Genomic DNA, 17863 nt, shown 5'->3' on the forward strand with positions numbered 1-17863 from the left:
AATAAATGAATATAAAAAATAAATTATGCAAATTTATGTTTTTTTTCATATAATCAAACCATTAAAGAGAAGACATGACTTAAATTAGCTGTGTATGTGTTTTTTGAGAGTATATCTGCATCTTTGTGAATTCTGTGAAGTGTTTCCTAATAAGGTTGTTTACTGTTTTTCATGACAGCTTTCTCACTCTCGTGCTCACGACTTTCTCCTGTCTAGTCCATTCACATTTGCACGCGTGCTCTTGATTACAACACTACAACTCTCTAAACTCCCTCTAAAAGTTTGTCGTGGCAGTTAGATCATTTTAGCATGTACATCTCAAAAAATTTGAATGTCGTGAAAAACTGCATTTTTTTGTAACTTATTTCAAAAAGTGAAGCTTTCATATATATTTTAGATTCATTACATGTAAAGTGAGACATTTCAAAAGTTTTTTTGTTTTAATTTTGATGATTAGAGCTTAAAGCTCATGAAAGTCAAAATCCAGTATCTCTAAATATTAGAATATTTCCTAAGATCAATCAGAAAAAGGATTTGCAAAGCAGAACAGTTCTTTAAAGTATGTTCATTTATGCACTCAATACTTGGTCGGGGCTCGTTTAGCACAAACTCCAGCATCAGTGAGGTGTGGCATGGAAGCGATCAGCCTGTGGCTCTGCTGAGGCACTATTGAGCCTTCAGCTCGTCTGTATTGTTGGATCGACTGTTTCTCATCTTTCTCTTGAAAATATACCATAGATTCCATATGGGCTTCAGGTCAGGCATGTTGGCAAGCAAGGAGAACAGCAATGCGTTCAGATGGAAGATGCAGTTTTTGTTCATAATCTGCTTTGAAAATTTCTGGAACTGGTGTTGATTCCAAATAATCAACAATAAAAAGTTGAGTTACCACTATGTTTTAATGAATTATATGGTCAAACTCACACAATTGGCCACTATAATGCATAGATTCACATTTATTTCAAATTTCAGTTTTTGAAGCATTAAAGGAATAGTTCACACAGATGAGTTTGTTTTTGGAGAAATTTTGCATTACAGCCTACATCACCTGCTCACCAATCGATTCTCTGCAATGAATGCGTGCTGTCAGAATTAGAGTCCAAACAACTGATAAAAACATAACAGTAACCCACACATACACAAGTAATCCATACTCGGAATTCGTGCTCTGCATTTAACCCATCCAAAGTGCACACACACCGTGAACACACACCCGGAGCAGTGGGCAGCCATTTATGCTGCGGCTCCTGGGGAGCAGTTGGGGGTTCAGTGCCTTGCTCAAGGGCACCTCAGTCGTGGTATTGAGGGTGGAGAGAGCGCTGGACATTCACTCCCCCCACCTACAAACCCTGCCGGCCCTGAGACTTGAACTCGCAACTCAAGTCTGATGCTCTAACCATTAGGCCAAGACTTCCCCCATCAACTTGATTGATTTGTTATACTACCACGCAGCTCTTCACTTCACAATATGTTAACTGATGGACCAGAGTTGTGTGGATTACTTGTGGATTATTGTGATGTTTTAATCAGCTGTTTGGACTCTCATTCTGACGGCACCCATTCACTGCAGAGAATCCATTGATCCAAGTGATGTAATGCTAAATTTCTCCAAAACTGGCCTGCCAGCAATTATATCTGGTCCTGTTATGTCATGTGGACGTGGTAGGAAAAAAGTTTGCACTCTAGTGTTCCAATAAGTCACTTTGAAACTCTCCTGTTATTTTATTTATTTTATTTTTTAATATACGTGATGAACAGAACTGTGATATTTCAAACATACTGAAATACTTTAGAAGTGGAGCGGTGTTTCTGATATCAGTGAGTGCGGAGTGGGAAATGTAGCAAAAGTGATATTTTCTGTGTGCTGGGATCAGAGCAGCAGGACATAGCCAAAAAGCTTAAGACAGTCTGTCATTGATCTGACCGCAAGAAAAAAAATAATGTCATTACTCTCTTTCATTCAAAGTCATGCTTAGTTAAACTAAGAAAACATGCATGTTGTAGGCTACTTTAGCCCAAGTAGGTCACATTTGGTATTACCTTTTATGGAACAAGGTAAAGAATATGCACAGAGAACATATATTGATTAGAACACAATTTGCATTTATTCACTCATAAAATAACTTTGGCCCTCATTTAGAGAGATCAGACATATGCAAAAAAAAACCTTACATGATTATGATAAAGCATCAGACCCATTCTTGAGACTTAAACTGTCTAACATTTATGTGAAGTCTATTGATCCAGACCACTTAAGCATCAGTATGATGCACAACTATAATATCCCCTGAATGTCCATTAAGACAAGATACAGCTGTTGTTCTTCTTCATTGGAGGCTTTTTCCGCGTTTCTGTAAGTTCTCTGTTCATTGTCTGCGTCCGTCTGCGCAGTGCTGGGCTCACGCGGCTCGGTAACTTCATCTGTTGAAGCAAGTCCCGAAACACACCGGTGACGTTCTCGCCGGTGCGTGCGGACGTCTCCACAAACCCCGCGCCCCAGTCCTTCTCCACCGTGCGCATCACCTCAGCAGTGGCCTGGCGACTCCGGCTGCCCAGGTCCGCTTTGTTCTCTATCACCGTGATTCCAGTAAACTTCTTTCCCTTCAACTCCAGAATCTCCTCACGGAGTCGCTGCACCTCCTCCAGGGAGTCTGGCTCGTCTGCGGCGTACACAAGCGCAAACGCGTCCCCGGTTCGGATGCACAAAGCGCGCATCGCTGGGAACGAATAACTACCGCTCGTGTCCAAGATCTCAATGCGCACCCTCGCGCCGTCTGTGTCGTACTCGAGAGCGTGAAGCTCCTCCACCGTGCGCGTGTATTTGGAGTCGAAGCGATCTTGCAAGAAACGGGTGATCAGGGCAGTTTTTCCAACTCCGGCGGCGCCCAAAAACACAAAGCGCACCGTCCGATGCTCCCGCACCAACAAAGACATATTGCTTCTGTTGTTAATTTTATACATTATAGTTTGCAGAAGAGATTCAGTAAGACTTACAAGTCTAATACCTTTAATGCCCTTATGCCATCGAGACGCGGTACTGAAGTGTTGAAATGAGGCAAGGATGCTGCCCTTATATTACCTGCATGCGTCCTACGTACTACTAGTTATAGCCAATGGAAACGCAAATGACGCGACGCGTGGGTTTCTGTGTTGTAGAGTTTGACGATTTGAAAGACATTGTACGAATTATTCAGTGAGTTCAGCTGGGGTTATAGAACATTTTCGGGGCGCAAACTTGTTGAGGTTCATTAATCTCGCGCAAAAGCTGTTTGGTGTCTTAAACACCAATGACCAAATGTGAAAACGTTTATTAAAAAATAAAAACACTTATAGTTTTTGTGATATGCAAATATAAAGTGATAATGCCAGTGTTTTATAAATGCAGAAAATGCCTGAGCAGAATAAAATTAACCATGGTTTAATAAAACCAAAAAACCATGGTTACCAGTTAAACCACAGTAACCACAAATTAACCATGGTTTTGCTACACTAACCATAGTTTAACCATGGGCTATTTGTGGTAATTTGTGGTTATAGAAAGGGTAATCAATGCTCCAAAATCCATGGTTACTACACTTTTACTAATAAAACCATGGTTCTTTTTTTTCATAATAACATGACTTCTGTTTGCATGAGTTTATTTATCACCACAAGAAATTAATAGGCCTAACCTAATTTGTATTGTTGCTGAAACATTAAAAATATATAAATAAATAATGGGCAAATTTGGTTTATTTATTAAATGCATTTTTTTAAACATATATTTGTGGATCATACTGTATTGTACATTTGCTAAATCTTTGCAAATCTCTCAAATCATTTTTTTACTCTGGCCTGGATAAGTAAGCCTATCTATCAACAGGGTTAATTATTTAACTACTGTGTGAACAAGCCTATATTATTTGATGTCTAATATTTAATCATCTTTATCTTTATGGCAGACCTTTCAAAGACTTTCATAAGACTCCAGCAAACTACCAGTTTAATTACCTTAATTAGTCATGTTTCATCATTCTGTTGAAAGCTTACTGAAATAAAATATGTAAACTGTTCAAAGGAGCATTATATGCTTGTTTAAGCAAGGCTGTAATTGGCATTAAGCAAAGACAGAAACCCCATCCTGAGGTGAGGCATTTCAAATAACTCATGAGCTCATCACGTCAGAGATGATTTTCCATATATTGCATATTAAAATCATGGTGTCAGACGGTAGGCATGGCAATGAACACGGTCACCTCACAGCACCGATCTTTTCCACACAAACACTGTGTTTACGTAAGTCTGAAGGCTAAATGCAGTCAATGTGACTTTATCTGTCTTCCTATTAATCTGTTGCTGCTGTCCATCAAACTATCTGGGACTAACATGAAAGTATGATTAATTTGGCCTTCAGTTCTGCCTTTTCTGCACATTGCTGTCTAGTTTATTATATTTAATGCAGTATATATAGTTATTTTAGTAGGTCTATATTTAGTATTTATAAAAGCAACTTTAAGATAAGCCTGTTTGTGCTGTTGCAGCGTAAGTCTCAGGTGCATGTGACCATCTCTTTGACAGGGAATGACCTTTTCTGTGTAAATCTCCAAGATTAACATTTTAGGGAGACATCCTCTTCACAGCACATGAAGACACATCATAAGATCAGAATCGCCTCTAAGGAACCATCATGTTGGAGACCCACTGTCCTTAAATGGACCCTTGCTGTCCATGCTTGCAGAGAATGAATGTCCTGTCTAACACAAATACTACATAAAACTATTGCAAATCATGCAGATTATTAACATAAGGAGGTTACACCAGTGCCTTTACAATACGGATGAGAACCACTCACATTTTCTTCAGAAATAATACAAATCACAGTGCCTTCCCTTTCAAAGTTTTAAAGGAATATTTCTCCCCAAAATTAAAATACTTTAAATTTACTCAGTATCAGGTAATTAGGTAATGTAGATCTGCTTGTTATTTCTGCTGTGAAAAAGTCCATCCCACAATCCATTCTTGTGGATTATTGTGATATTTTTATCAGCTGGGTTCTCATTCACTGCAGACGATCCACTGGTTTCTCCAAGGAAGAAACTATAATTTATCTTGGACTGCAGTTCTGTGCGTGTGCACTGCAAAAAATGCTTTTCTTACTTAGATTTTTTTATTTTGTTTTCAGCCAAAATATCTAAATATTCTTAAATCAAGAAGGATTTTCTAGACAAGTAAAAATTATTGTCTTGTTTTCAGAAAAAAACAAATCAAAATTAAGTGAGTTTTTGCTTAGAACAAGCAAAATAATCTACCAAAGGGGTAAACAAAATAATATTATTTCAGACAGAAAACAAGATTATTTTGTTTACCCCTTTGGTAGATTATTTTGCTTGTTTCAAGCAAAAACGCACTTAATTTTAACTTGTTTTTTCTGAAAACAAGACAATAATTTTTACTTGTCTAGAAAATCCTTCTTGATTTAAGAATTTTTAGATATTTTGGCTTAAAACAAGACAAAAAATCTACGCAAGAAAAGCATTTTTTATCTCCTTTATTCTGATATATTATTTCATTTAAGGAAATTAATAATAATGTCGCTCACTTAAGTAATGACAATTGTCATGAGCAGATTCTTCATAAAATCTATTATTTGCCACTAATAACACTTTTAAGCTAATTAATTACACGTGATCTTTATATACTTACCTGTTTCTTACAGTCTATAGTATTTACTTTGAAAAACATCCTGAGGCACCATTCCCTTTAATGTAAACAGACTACTTACAAAGCTAATATTTAATCTACAACACTGCTGTTAAGTTTACAGCTGCGAGACAGGGAACACAGTAGTTGAATCAGACCACATGAGTATGGAGGACCAAACCTGCAGAAATTAAATATGAATGAATGAATAAATAAATATATGAATGAATAAATAGATAAATAAATGTAATAATAGGAAAATAAATAAATGAATAAACGACTTGATAAAATAAATATGATTCCTTAATTTATTTTCTGCTTTTATACATTTATAAAAAACAAAAACAAAAAAACGTTTTTTTCACTAATTCTTTTTAAATGTATTTTTATTATTTATACATTTTTAGATTTATTTATATATTTATGCATTCTTTTTTAAATTATTTATTCCCACAATGTATTTATTCTTAGATTTATTTATTTTTACTTTTCCCTGTGTAACATGGAAATGAGGAACCAACCATCCACTGGGGGTCTGACTCTGGACAACGAATTAGTCATTTTATTACTAATTAATCATATTTATTTTATCAAGTCCTTTATTCATTTATTTATTTTCCTATTATCACATTTATTTATCTATTTATTCATTCCTATTTAATTTATGCAGGTTTGGTCCTCCATACATGAGCCCCAGATCTGCTGGCTCATCACTAAATACTCCAGTAGCCCCTCACTGCAGAACAAAGATCAAGGGGCCGTGGTGGGTGGGTTTAGGGATCAGGGGGTGGAGACTGGTAGGTTTAGGCATATGTAAGGTGGGAGGAGTTGGATCTGGATCTTGTGTTCTGCAGTGACGACCATCTCCAATACTAAGAAGAAAACAGACATTACTTAAGAGTCCCGATGAGACGGTTAATGCACATATCATGTCTGTCTAAATCTCAACCCTGATCTTCTGGAGGTCCTTTAATCTTATTATATAATAGGCTACATGTCTATTGTTAAAACAAAGGACCAAAATCGAGCAAAATCGAGTAACACTAACCTGAAGGTCAGAGAATGTGATCTGTTATCGATTGGTTTTGCCTGCAGTCAGAACTCGCGGGACGGTTGAGTGTGTGATAAAATAATATTCCGCAAAACTCGTGAGGATAGAAACAAAAGTCAAAAACAACTTTTGAGCGTAAACTTCTCTCCTGGGTATGTAAATAAATGTTAATTTCATTGAAGCCCATTGTTTGACCAGCCAGATCTGTGTTTATCTATCTATCATGATGTTTATGTGGTTGTGATTATCGTGATGTTTTCATCTCAAATAAATACTTTGACCTGCATCTCTCAGCAAATATAGAAAATACATATTTTAACATATTAGTTTACAGGATGTCAGAGGAGATTCTCCCTAACGAAGATAAAGAGACAGTAAGTTCATATGTTTATATATATATTTGTGGAAGCACTATTTGACAAAAGTTGATTAACTAATAATAACTAACATGGTCATGCTATGCTGTTTTGGACATTGTTTGAAATACCTTGGAGTGTAAATACTATAGTACTGTACTTTATGACATACATGGTGTAGTGCCATGTAACATCTGTACTACCAATAGTACTTTTTTATATAATATTATTTGTATAATTAGCATGTATTCATGTTTTTACTTAATATGACAGACATAAATATATAAATTCATTTATCATTCATTGAATGTTTTAGCTGAGAAGACGATTGGAGCAGCTGAAGCGAGAGTATGAGAAGACAGCACAGAGACTGGAGGTAAAGACATGCCGTATTTGTGGGTGTGCAAGAATTTATCTTCAAACTGATGTTAACACTGTTAGACTGAATTGATTTCTGCAGCGTAACAGCGCTTGAATTGTCATATAATTGAATATTTGTGTGTTTTTCGTTTAGAGAGCAGAGCATCATGATGCCATTCGCAGACTTCTACAGAATGACTCTCCACACACATCTGAGCCATCTTCTGTGGCTTCCTCAATGCCGACATCAGAATATTCACAAAACCATGAGAATCTGCAATTACAAAGCAGTAAGGCTAACTTCAGTGTAAAAACATGAATAGAGACAAACAAAACTGATAATATTATGATTTCTCGCTGTAGAGTCTAGAGCAGGGGTGTCAAACTGTGGAAGGCCACAGCCCTGCATAGTTTAGATTCAACCCTAATTAAACACACCTGATCCAACTAATCAAGTCATTTAGGCTTATTTGAAAACTACAAGGTGTGCATGTTGGAGCAGGGTTGGAACTAAACTCTGCAGGGCTGCGGCCCTCCAGGTATTGAGTTTGACACCCCTGGTCTAGACCATAGCAGACTACATAAGTGTCAATATTCATAGCCTCAGTGGTTTGAGATACCAGTGATGATCACATTTACCGTTCATTGCAATGTAAATGTTGAAGAGAGTTAACTATTGTTAAACTATTTTTAAATTAAACTTGTTTTTTTTTTTGCTGTCTCAGGCCTAGTTGCAGAAATAAACAGCTCTGGTTTTTCCACTGTACCAAAAATCCCTGCCATCCAATCGGATTTTGCCGAAATTATGTCCACACCGCCTCTGTACTCCCCAGTATGCAGACGAAGCCCCGCCCACCGCCTGCGTTCTAAGCGTAGTCGACTGCGTCTACGGAACAAAGAGCGAGAATCAGACACTGATATAAGTCAAGAAAAAGAAAGAGATGGAAGTGGAGACAGTATTTGTGAAAAGGTGGATACTGAAATAAAGGAGGGTAGTGATAACAAGAACAGTCTGAAAGGAGTGAGAAAATATGGTAAGATGGAAGACGAGGACTATGAAAAGAAAAAAGAAAGAGAAATCGAGAAGATGTCAGCTGAGAGGGAGAAGAACCAGGACAGGCCAATAGGCATAAGAAAAGTTGGTAAAATTGCTAAGCCATCACAAGAACTGGAGAATGATGGGAAAAGAATGGGACATTGTGTATTAAACTGTTCTATGAGACAGTCAGATAACAAACTGCCAATGGTTTCAAGTGAAGAAAATCAGATCGTTCACTGTAGCCAGAAAAAGGTTAATGCGGAGCAAAAATCACACTCAGGTTCAGCTGTGTCTATCCAAACCTCATCTTTCCCTCAGTCATCCAAGGGAGTACAGATTATTGACAAATCGCAAGAGATGCTTGAACAAACTAACCAGTTGCTCAAAGACTCAAATAAAGGTTATGATGACAGGATAGACACTAAACAATCTGGCGTTCTGGACTCTTGCACGCTGGTTGAGGGTTTACCCTTTCCCGTGGAGTATTATATTCGGACGACAAGGCGCATGGCTGCATCTCACAGCTCTGTCGATCTAGATGCTGTCATTTACAGCCAGCTCACTGGGGGGCGGGGCAGACGCAGGCTCAGCCAATCGCAAATGAGTGGTAGAGGTCACATGACCCCAGAGCATTCAGTCTGCAGGTCCACTCACCAGACCAGACGCAGAGGAAAAGGTCAGAGAGGAAGAAGAGGCCGTCCAAGAAGCACTGCTTCATGTGCCAAAGCTGATCCTGAGTGTACAATATCACTTCCCCCAAGTGATTCTCAAGCATTTTCAGAATCTCCTACAGAATCAAAGTCCACGTCTCACACTGAATCACCCAGCCAATCAGTACTGGTCCTTGAAAGGCTGGAGGCAGAGTCTCAGGAAGTCCTTTCTCCTGGGCCCACAGTGAGTTTAAAGCCAAGTCCACAGCAAGGAGTTACTCAAGATTTTAAGCATCTTCCAGATTCTCAGCTTTGCTTTGATTCCCAACTCCTCCCGGATTCAAATTTGTACCCTATTTTCAGAAGAAAACATGGCCAAACGGGAAAAGCATCTCAGACAGGTACAAATAAAGATGATGCGATTTTTATATTCTTTTCTTTCTGTGTCTTGTAGTATGTATTTTTAGATTATTATACACTAGCAATGCCACGGTCATTGGTTCGAATCCCAGGGAATGCATGAACATAATGATAATAAATATACATTGAATGCAATGGAAGTCACTTTGGATTAAAGCGTCTGCCAAATGCATGAATACAAATGAGAGCTGTTGTACTTTAAGTGTCTATCATATTACAGGTAATACATGTTTGTGAATGTGTTTTAGATCAGTCACCTCTTCTGCCATCATTAGCTTCACTCATTCACACTCTTCAAGAAAAAGATAAGGAAACTGGACTGCTGGTGGCTGTTGATTTCCAGGATTTCCACCTACCTGATGAGGATTTTGGACAACTAAAGTTAGAAAGATTGTGCTTGTCCACTTCAGTCGTAGAGCCCTTCACACAGCGTCCCCTCGTGTACAATACACGGCAGAGCAGCAGGCGCCAGAGAACGAGCGGGAGAAAGAGTAATTATGAAGCACGTTACTCAGTGGGTGAACTATTTACTCCAGAACCCCTAACTACCTCTTCTCTTGAGGATAGTTTACCTCTTTGTCAGTCAGACCCTGCTGACCAGTCACAGACAGAGATACAAAAGGACCTCAACACTGTAAATGAAATAAAGACCTTCTCCTCAAATGTGATGGACAGTAGACAGATTGGCAAAACTGAACCAGACAGAAGCATAAATATTGAGAGAAAAGTTGAGGCCCCACTTAAATCCTCAGAAACTGAAAACATTAATGATATTCAGTCACAAACAAAGATGCAAAAAGAATCTCACATGCTCCCGGAGAACAACTTGCCTTGCTCTGTGATACTAAGTTTGAGTCCATCTCTGACGTCACATACGCAGAAAGGTCAGGATCCTGTCCTACCATCTTTGGGAATGTCCCCTCTCTTTTTGACTCCAGGTTCCCCATTAGACCTCCGGTCACCTCTTTTTTCTCCCTCTGGTATCCTTAGGTCTCCCTCTTCAATTACACTCATGACATTTGTGTCTCCAGAATCAGTCTCAGTTAAAAGAGGGGACATCAAAAATCGTATCTCTGTAGATCAGGGAGGTTCTGAAACACAAAATCAAACTCAAATTAGTCAAGAAACAATGACAGAAGTTCAAAATACTGTGAAACCACGTATGCCATTCCAAAACAACACTCCACCGGGATATGAAAACTTAAATGACCCAGAAATGAAATCCTCATGCATCTCAGAAAATGAACAGAAACGTGAATGCAGTCTTTATATGGAAAGCAATCTTGATTGTGGAAATAAGATCAATTGCATGCCAGAAAATGAAGTTCAACTCCACAATATTCCTGAACCAGTGATTCTTAAAACTCTCTTTGAGTCTGAAATCCAAACCAAGAACAGTTCTGAAATGGACGTTCAAACCTACAAAAGCTCTGAGCTCGGGTCTGAAACCCAATGTATGGAGTTAAACCCAAATTTGAAACTGTTTCATTGTGGTAATAAATCTGGTGCTGTAGGTCAAACTCCTGTTGAGACAACCTCTTTGGACACTTCCACCTATCAGAGAACAGAAAGAAGGACTGTTTTTGATAATAACAGTACACAGTCAGAGGAACGTAACACTGTTCCATCCAACAACCGGACATTATTGCATGAGGAATCCCTAACTGGCACTTCATTCACTGATGAAGTTCATTGTTCTGGAGTCCTGCAGGAGATGCATACTTTTAAGGTATCTATAAACCAAAATAAATAATTTGTTGAAATGCAATGCAGTGATATGTTCTAAATTGTCCTAAGGTCTAATTACCTGCATATGTCTGTGTGTGATGATTGTCTTTGTACTCAGGCGCTGGAGGGTGGATGTGTGTTGGATTTGTGTTTGGTGCGATGGCCATTGGAGGACTGGTGCATATGTGTGGCAGGAGAATGGAGTGTTTGTCTTTGGGCTCAGATGAAGGGAGTTCAGTCGTGGAGTCTTTTACACACCTGGACATTTGCACAGGTAAACCAATTTGTTACAGCACCTTAGCATAAACGACAGCATAAATTCAAAGAATTGCAAGCTGACAATTCTTTGAATTTATGTGGTAGTTTAAAAGGTTAATTCACCCAAAAATAACAATTCTGTCATCATTTATTCATTCTCATGTTGTTCCAAACATTTAAGACTTCGGTTAATCTTCGAGACATGAATTGAGCTATATCTAAAAATTATATATAAGATATATATAAAATGTGTACCTCTGATTTGACTTCTGTGTTTGTATCTGTAGTCCGTCATGTCTTTGCAAGGGATACCAGACTCTTCGGGACTGCTTTGTGTCACTCTGGGTCACTTGGAAATCACAGAAGCAAGGTAATAAAAATGGTATAATACAAAACAGCAAAATTACTATTGGGTAAACTACAATTATGCTATTTTCGATTCCCTTAACCACAATTGTGTTTTTTTTTTTCTTCAAATTCATCCCTTTCTGAACTCCTAGGGGCAATGCGCTCAGGCATTCAAGATGGTTTTTGTGTTGTAGAACTCAATAAACGCCAATCAAATTCCCTGTGTGTTCTTGAGTACAGGATGCTTTGCTGTCCAAGTATGGATGGGCCGTTCTCTCAGAACGCAGTGTGCAAGGACACGTTACAAGCAGTGTTGGGTGTGTCTAATTGTCGGCTTGTGTATTGCTCCACCCCTGGAGATCAACAAAGAGTCAGTGTGTTAACAGTGACTCAAGAGGGAAGGTAATAAACCATCATGTGCATGTTAAACACCTGTGTCCAACACCTATCGTTCACTTGAAATATTTAAGCAAAACTATTTATGTTTTACTTGCTTCATTCAGGGTAATAAACACTTTTCCCCTGGCCTCTGCTAAGCAGAACATTCGGACCCTTGCAGCTGTCGAGGGTGAAAAAGATGCTCTCATTGGTTGGACAGAATGTAAAACTCTCCTTATATGGTAAAGAATTTGGCGATATTGAGTCTAAAACGTCTTTGCATGTCTTTTTTTTGGAGATTTTTGATGCACACTGCAGAAATTTTTATAAAAACTGTATTAAAATGTTATTATTAATAAAGGAATACTTGACACAAAAATGTAAGTTAAGTCGTGACGTATTGTCAAGTATGGTGACCCATACTCGAAATTGGTGCTCTGCGTTTAACCCATCCAAGTGCACCCACACAGCAGTGAGTAGTGAACAAATGCACACACACACACACCGTGAACACACACCCGGAGCAGTGGGCAGCCATGCTACAGCGCCCGGGGAGCAATTGGGGGTTCGGTGCCTTGCTCAAGGGCACCTCAGTCATGGTATTGAGGGTGAGTTTGTTGAGAATGTACTCCGGCCATCCAAGATATAGATGAGTTTGTTTCTTCATTGTAATACGTGGGAAAATGTAGCATTACATGGACTCTTCCTGTGCTTAATCTGTGCATATATCTTTCCTGTTTCAGATGAGACAACTTTTTCAGTAGAGAACGATTATGGATAGAGGACACATATTTTAGCCAAAAGTAACTGTATAAAGTTAACAACATCTAAATGGATTTGTTTAATACAAACACGCAACTTTTCGCTGACAGTAATTAAGCCATGATGTTTTTATCAGCTGTTTGGACTCTCATTCTGACGGCACCCATTCACTGCAGAGGATCCCTTGTTCAACAAATTATGTAATGCTAAATTTCTCCAAATCTGTCCCAATGAAGAAACAAACTCATTTACATCTGGATGGCCCAAATACATTTTCAGCAAAGTTTCATTTTTGGCTGAACTATTCTTTTAATTTTTGATAAAATGACTGGTATTTTCTGATGCTGTGCTAAAAGGTAGGTAGAATTTGGAGTCAGTTTTGTACATGTTGTCAGTAAATAATTTTTAATACTGTGTATATCATGTTTTGCTTGTATTTTAATTTTTATAATTGATAATCGCTTTGGTCACACTTGTTAATTTCAGGAACATGAAAACAGGCCAGCAGCTGCAGACGATATACCTGGAAAAGACTTTAACCATGACAAACTGCATGAAGGGATATTCTTATAGAGTAAGTGAGTGAGTGTATTGTTCTTGTGTGAGTGAGTGTTAAAAGAATTGAGTATGTGCCAGTGATAACCTGGTGCTTTCTTTCCTGCAGGGTGTGCTGTGTGTGTTGCTTCAGAATGCAGGGAATGTGTGTGATGATGAGAGTAACACATCTCTTTTTACTCTGATTGCCACAAATCCTCTCACTGGCAAACATATCACACTGACCTCTATCAACTGTCCTGATCAACACAAACAGCAGTAAGATTAGAAGTGTTGAATGTTCTAATATAAGAACACATGATGTTAATATATTAATGTCAAATTAATAAATGCTTGTCTCTTGCTCTAGGTTAATAGATGGTGATGTCTCGGGCTCTGGGCTTGTTGGTGTTTTCCAATCGGGTCATCTTGCTGTTTGGGATCTCAGAGGAAGCGTGGCTAAAGTTGTTGGTGTGCTGGATGAGTTGTGTCGACTAGCTCGCTGGGCAGGGCCAGACACACTGCTGACTGGATATCTAAATGGGGATGTTTGTGTGTTTCATTATAAATCTACATAAAAACATCACATCTCTATTCAGCAAAATGTATGCCAAATGACTTGTATTGCTTGTTAATAAAACAAAAATGTGTTGATTACTGCCATTGTTAAAAAATTAAAAATGTTACATTATTACACAAGATATTTGTTGATTACAGTTAATATAAGCAAAACCAGAGAAATATTTGTACTGTTTGGATGTGATATGTAAAATATATTGTACAAAATAAAACATAAATTGCTTAAACACTTTGAATGCCTTTAATATTAAATTTTTTTTTTTTAGATGAGAAAATGTCAAATCATCTCATTTTTATTGTCCCCACGCCCCAGCTAATATGTGACAGTGGACCACAAAACCAGTCATATGTAGCACAGGTAAATTTGTAGCAATAGCCAACAATACAAAATTAATGCATGTTTCTTTTATGCCAAAACTGATATTGTAAAAAAAAAAAAAAAGATTTTGTAAATGTCCTACTGTAAATAAATCAAAACCTAATTTTTGATTAGTAATATGCATTGCTAAGAACTTAATTTGGACAACTTTAAAGGCAATTTTCCTCAATATTTAGATTTTTGTCATCCTCAGATTCCAGATTTTCAAACAGTTTTATCTCACAGCCAAGTATTGTCCGATCCTAACAAACCATACATCAATGGAAACTCATTTATTCAGCTTTCAGACCCTTATGACTGGTTTTGTAGTCCAGGGCCCTAATCAGAATTAAACTGGACATTTTATTAAAAACTGTTTTGGATGATTAACGACTGAAACGATTTTGGATATATATAGTTTTCAGCCAAAATAATATTAAATATCAACAACCTCGGTTTTATAGTTGACACGTCTGGTAATCTAATTTGAACAGTTAATTAATTTTCTTTTATTAACATGAAACAGAGTATATTTATTTAAAGTTAAATATTTACATGTATATAATATCAATTCGAAAGAATTGAAGACAGTGTGTCGCGCATGCGCAGTGGCAGTGCATTGTGGGAGCGGATTGAGAAACATGGCGGCGCGCATCATTGCCCGGTGTGTCCGATCACTGAACCACCGAACTGTGTATTTTAACCGTATCAATACTGCCGTGACATTAACAGCAGCTCCACTCACCCGTGACCGAGCATTATCACAGCTGACTAATGGACACAAGTCTCCTCTGGCGCAGGTGTGTGTTGACTCATGACATCCAATGACCTACCCGTGTCTTTAGTTAGAATGACTTCAACATCCTATACTTTTTAACCAACTGACCTGCATGAACAGTTCGGGATAATGATTCTCAATTTACCTAAGTGTTACCATCTTTATGTAGCATACTAGATCATTAGACTGGTCTGTATGTTTTGTTTTTTTAATTAGCTCTTTTGCTGTTATGATTTACACAGTTATAATGGTTTATATGTTTGTATACATTACATGACAGTATTTATGATCGTTTAAAGGTGTATTTATTTTTTGCTGTATATTTTATATATTCCATATAGTATAATTTCTTTGTTTCACATTGATATTCTATGATATTTAACAAATACATGATTTAGCTCATCATAATACTCATGTATCATCAGTTATTATTGTTCTGAACCTTCAATCAATAACTAAAATTGTTCAAATCATTTCTGGAATATAAATGTATAAATATTAAATGAAAATAGACTATTAAACCCAAATAGAAAGCAAACAAAATCATTAAAGCTTAAACTAAAATGGAAGTTGTCTGTTGAAATCATGTATTTTAAGATGTTTTGTTTTGTAGATCTCCGGCAGTACATGTCAGGTTTTTCAGTGGAGGCAGTACGGTGACTTGCCCCCATTAACCCTGGACACTATCCATGACCGTGTCCTCTACGTCCTGAAGCTCTACGACAAGATCAACCCCGAGAAGGTCAATACTCCATCAGTTTGATCAGATCAAATATACCATATTCTGCAGATCAACTGTGTTTGATGATAATTTAAAAGTGTTTTTCTTAATAGCTTCAGGCAACGTCTCACTTCATGAAGGACTTGGGATTGGACAGTTTAGACCAGGTGGAGATCATCATGGCCATGGAAGATGAATTTGGTATGTAATTGTATTTTTTTATAAATGTAATTTCAAGTGTAATGTTTCTCTCATTATGATCATCGCTTTGTATTTATGTATTCTTATGCTTTGTTCTTGTTGGTGTTTAAGGATTAATAGAAACCGATTATTATACCTGATTATGAATGTGTATTTATCCTCCCCAGTTGATGAAGTGTTTGCTTTCATGCACAGGTTTTGAAATTCCTGATACTGATGCAGAGAAGTTAATGACACCACAAGAGATTGTTCAGTACATCGCAGACAAGAAGGATGTTTATGAATGAGCATAAATAATCATTGTGAGTTTAACTACTGTTCACATCACTTCAGTCATTTCGGGTGAACCTTATTATGAACACTTGTTTGTTCTTTTTCATCCAGATAAAGATGAAGACCATTGAGCTTTTGTCATGAACTCTTTATGTTTCTGCTGTTCTTCGTCATTCTTTATTCTTTTTGTATTTAGATATGTGTTTAAATCGGTGTTCATAATTTAGTTTGTGGCTAACATTACATGCACAAGCTCCTCATTCATACAATAAGAGTGTGCAAATAATGTGAATAAATCATATGAATACTACAAAAAAAATAAAGACTTTGAATAAGTTTAAAAGACTTTATTTTTGTCTTCAGGTACATTATGAATCTGTGCCAATATGATCAGTCTGTTCATTCATATAACTGGTCAGGGGTTTGTTTTCTTGACATTCTTTGTTTTCTGATATTTAAACCATGTACTAAGACAAAATCATAGGGTGCTTATATGAATTATGTTTTAATATGAGGTAGTCTACTATTCAAAAGTTTGGTGTTGGTACAATTTTTATGCAATTATTTGTTTATTGTAATCATTATGCTGGGTTGTATTCAGTTGATCAAATACAGTAAATATTGTGTAATATTATCATAATTTAAAATAACTGTTTTCTATTTTAATATAATTTAAAATGCAGTTTATTATTGTGATGGTAAAGCTGAATTTTCAACACCATTACTCCAGTCTTCAGAGTTACATGATCCTTCAGAAATCACAATACGCTGATTTGCTGCTGATTTGAAAGAACGACATTTATTTGAAATATAAATCTTTTGCATTCATATAAATGCCTTTACTGTCACTTTTGATCAATTTATTATGTCCTTGCTAAATAAAAGTATTCATTTAAAATCGTACTGACCCCAAACTTTTGAATAGTAGTTTATAAAACAAGAACACAAGTTCAGATTTAATAGTTAGGAGTGGCTGTGTTATAGCACCACCTACTGGAGATTGTTTTCAAGTCTAACATTTTACTGCAAGACTTTTCCAGAGTTGGAGCCAAGACAGTTTATATTAGGAAACATTTCTTGTCCAGTATTTAATCTTTACCCCCTGATGTTAATGCTAATAAAACTAATACAATCTTCCACTAATGACCTTTAACTTACCCTAAACAACATTAAGCTGTTGACATTTATTGCAGTGTGGCCTTAAAATGGTGATACTTTCACATTCTTGTTCACATTTGCACATGGATTCCTTTAATGCCATCTCTTAAGTTTGTGTATTTCAGGATTGGCTCCTCAGCATAAAAAGACTGTGTTTGTATTTCCTTCAGAATATTTAAAACATAAAATATTACACAGTCATATATAGCAAAACTATTTGATTAATGCTATA

The 17863-nt window shown here is 37.0% G+C and overlaps 3 protein-coding genes across 5 annotated transcripts; 2 read left to right on the forward strand and 1 right to left on the reverse strand.

Annotated features, from left to right (window-relative positions):
• Positions 1-2298: 2298 nt before the first annotated feature.
• Positions 2299-2934, reverse strand: LOC306873603 (GTP-binding protein Rhes-like; the record flags this gene model as incomplete). Its single annotated transcript, XM_079423020.1, has 1 exon — positions 2299-2934. The coding sequence occupies one exon, from the start codon at positions 2932-2934 to the stop codon at positions 2299-2301; it is 636 nt and encodes a 211-aa protein (XP_079279146.1).
• A 3588-nt stretch (positions 2935-6522) lies between these two features.
• Positions 6523-14376, forward strand: LOC306873816 (uncharacterized protein). 2 transcript variants are annotated; one of them, XM_079423308.1, is made up of 13 exons: positions 6523-6882; positions 7065-7104; positions 7403-7462; positions 7601-7736; positions 8172-9536; positions 9804-11284; positions 11402-11557; positions 11829-11911; positions 12130-12291; positions 12393-12509; positions 13516-13603; positions 13694-13842; positions 13934-14376. In XM_079423308.1, the coding sequence occupies exons 2-13, from the start codon at positions 7066-7068 to the stop codon at positions 14139-14141; spliced, it is 4044 nt and encodes a 1347-aa protein (XP_079279434.1). In that variant the 5' UTR covers positions 6523-6882; position 7065; the 3' UTR covers positions 14142-14376. The 2 variants fall into 2 exon arrangements, with proteins under 2 accessions (XP_079279434.1, XP_079279435.1); XM_079423309.1 differs by having other exon boundaries at positions 7058-7104; positions 13934-14374.
• Positions 14377-15089: 713 nt separating this feature from the next.
• On the forward strand, positions 15090-17373 carry LOC306874427 (acyl carrier protein, mitochondrial-like). Of its 2 annotated transcripts, XM_079424467.1 has the most exons (5): positions 15118-15300; positions 15892-16020; positions 16113-16200; positions 16396-16502; positions 16585-17368. In XM_079424467.1, exons 1-4 carry the CDS (start codon positions 15142-15144, stop codon positions 16485-16487), a joined length of 468 nt encoding a protein of 155 aa, XP_079280593.1. In that variant the 5' UTR covers positions 15118-15141; the 3' UTR covers positions 16488-16502; positions 16585-17368. The 2 variants fall into 2 exon arrangements, with proteins under 2 accessions (XP_079280592.1, XP_079280593.1); XM_079424466.1 differs by having other exon boundaries at positions 15090-15300; positions 16396-17373.
• Positions 17374-17863: the final 490 nt, after the last annotated feature.

The sequence above is a fragment of the Barbus barbus genome (assembly GCF_936440315.1).
Source record: "Barbus barbus genome assembly, chromosome: 8".
Lineage (NCBI taxonomy): Eukaryota > Metazoa > Chordata > Actinopteri > Cypriniformes > Cyprinidae > Barbus > Barbus barbus.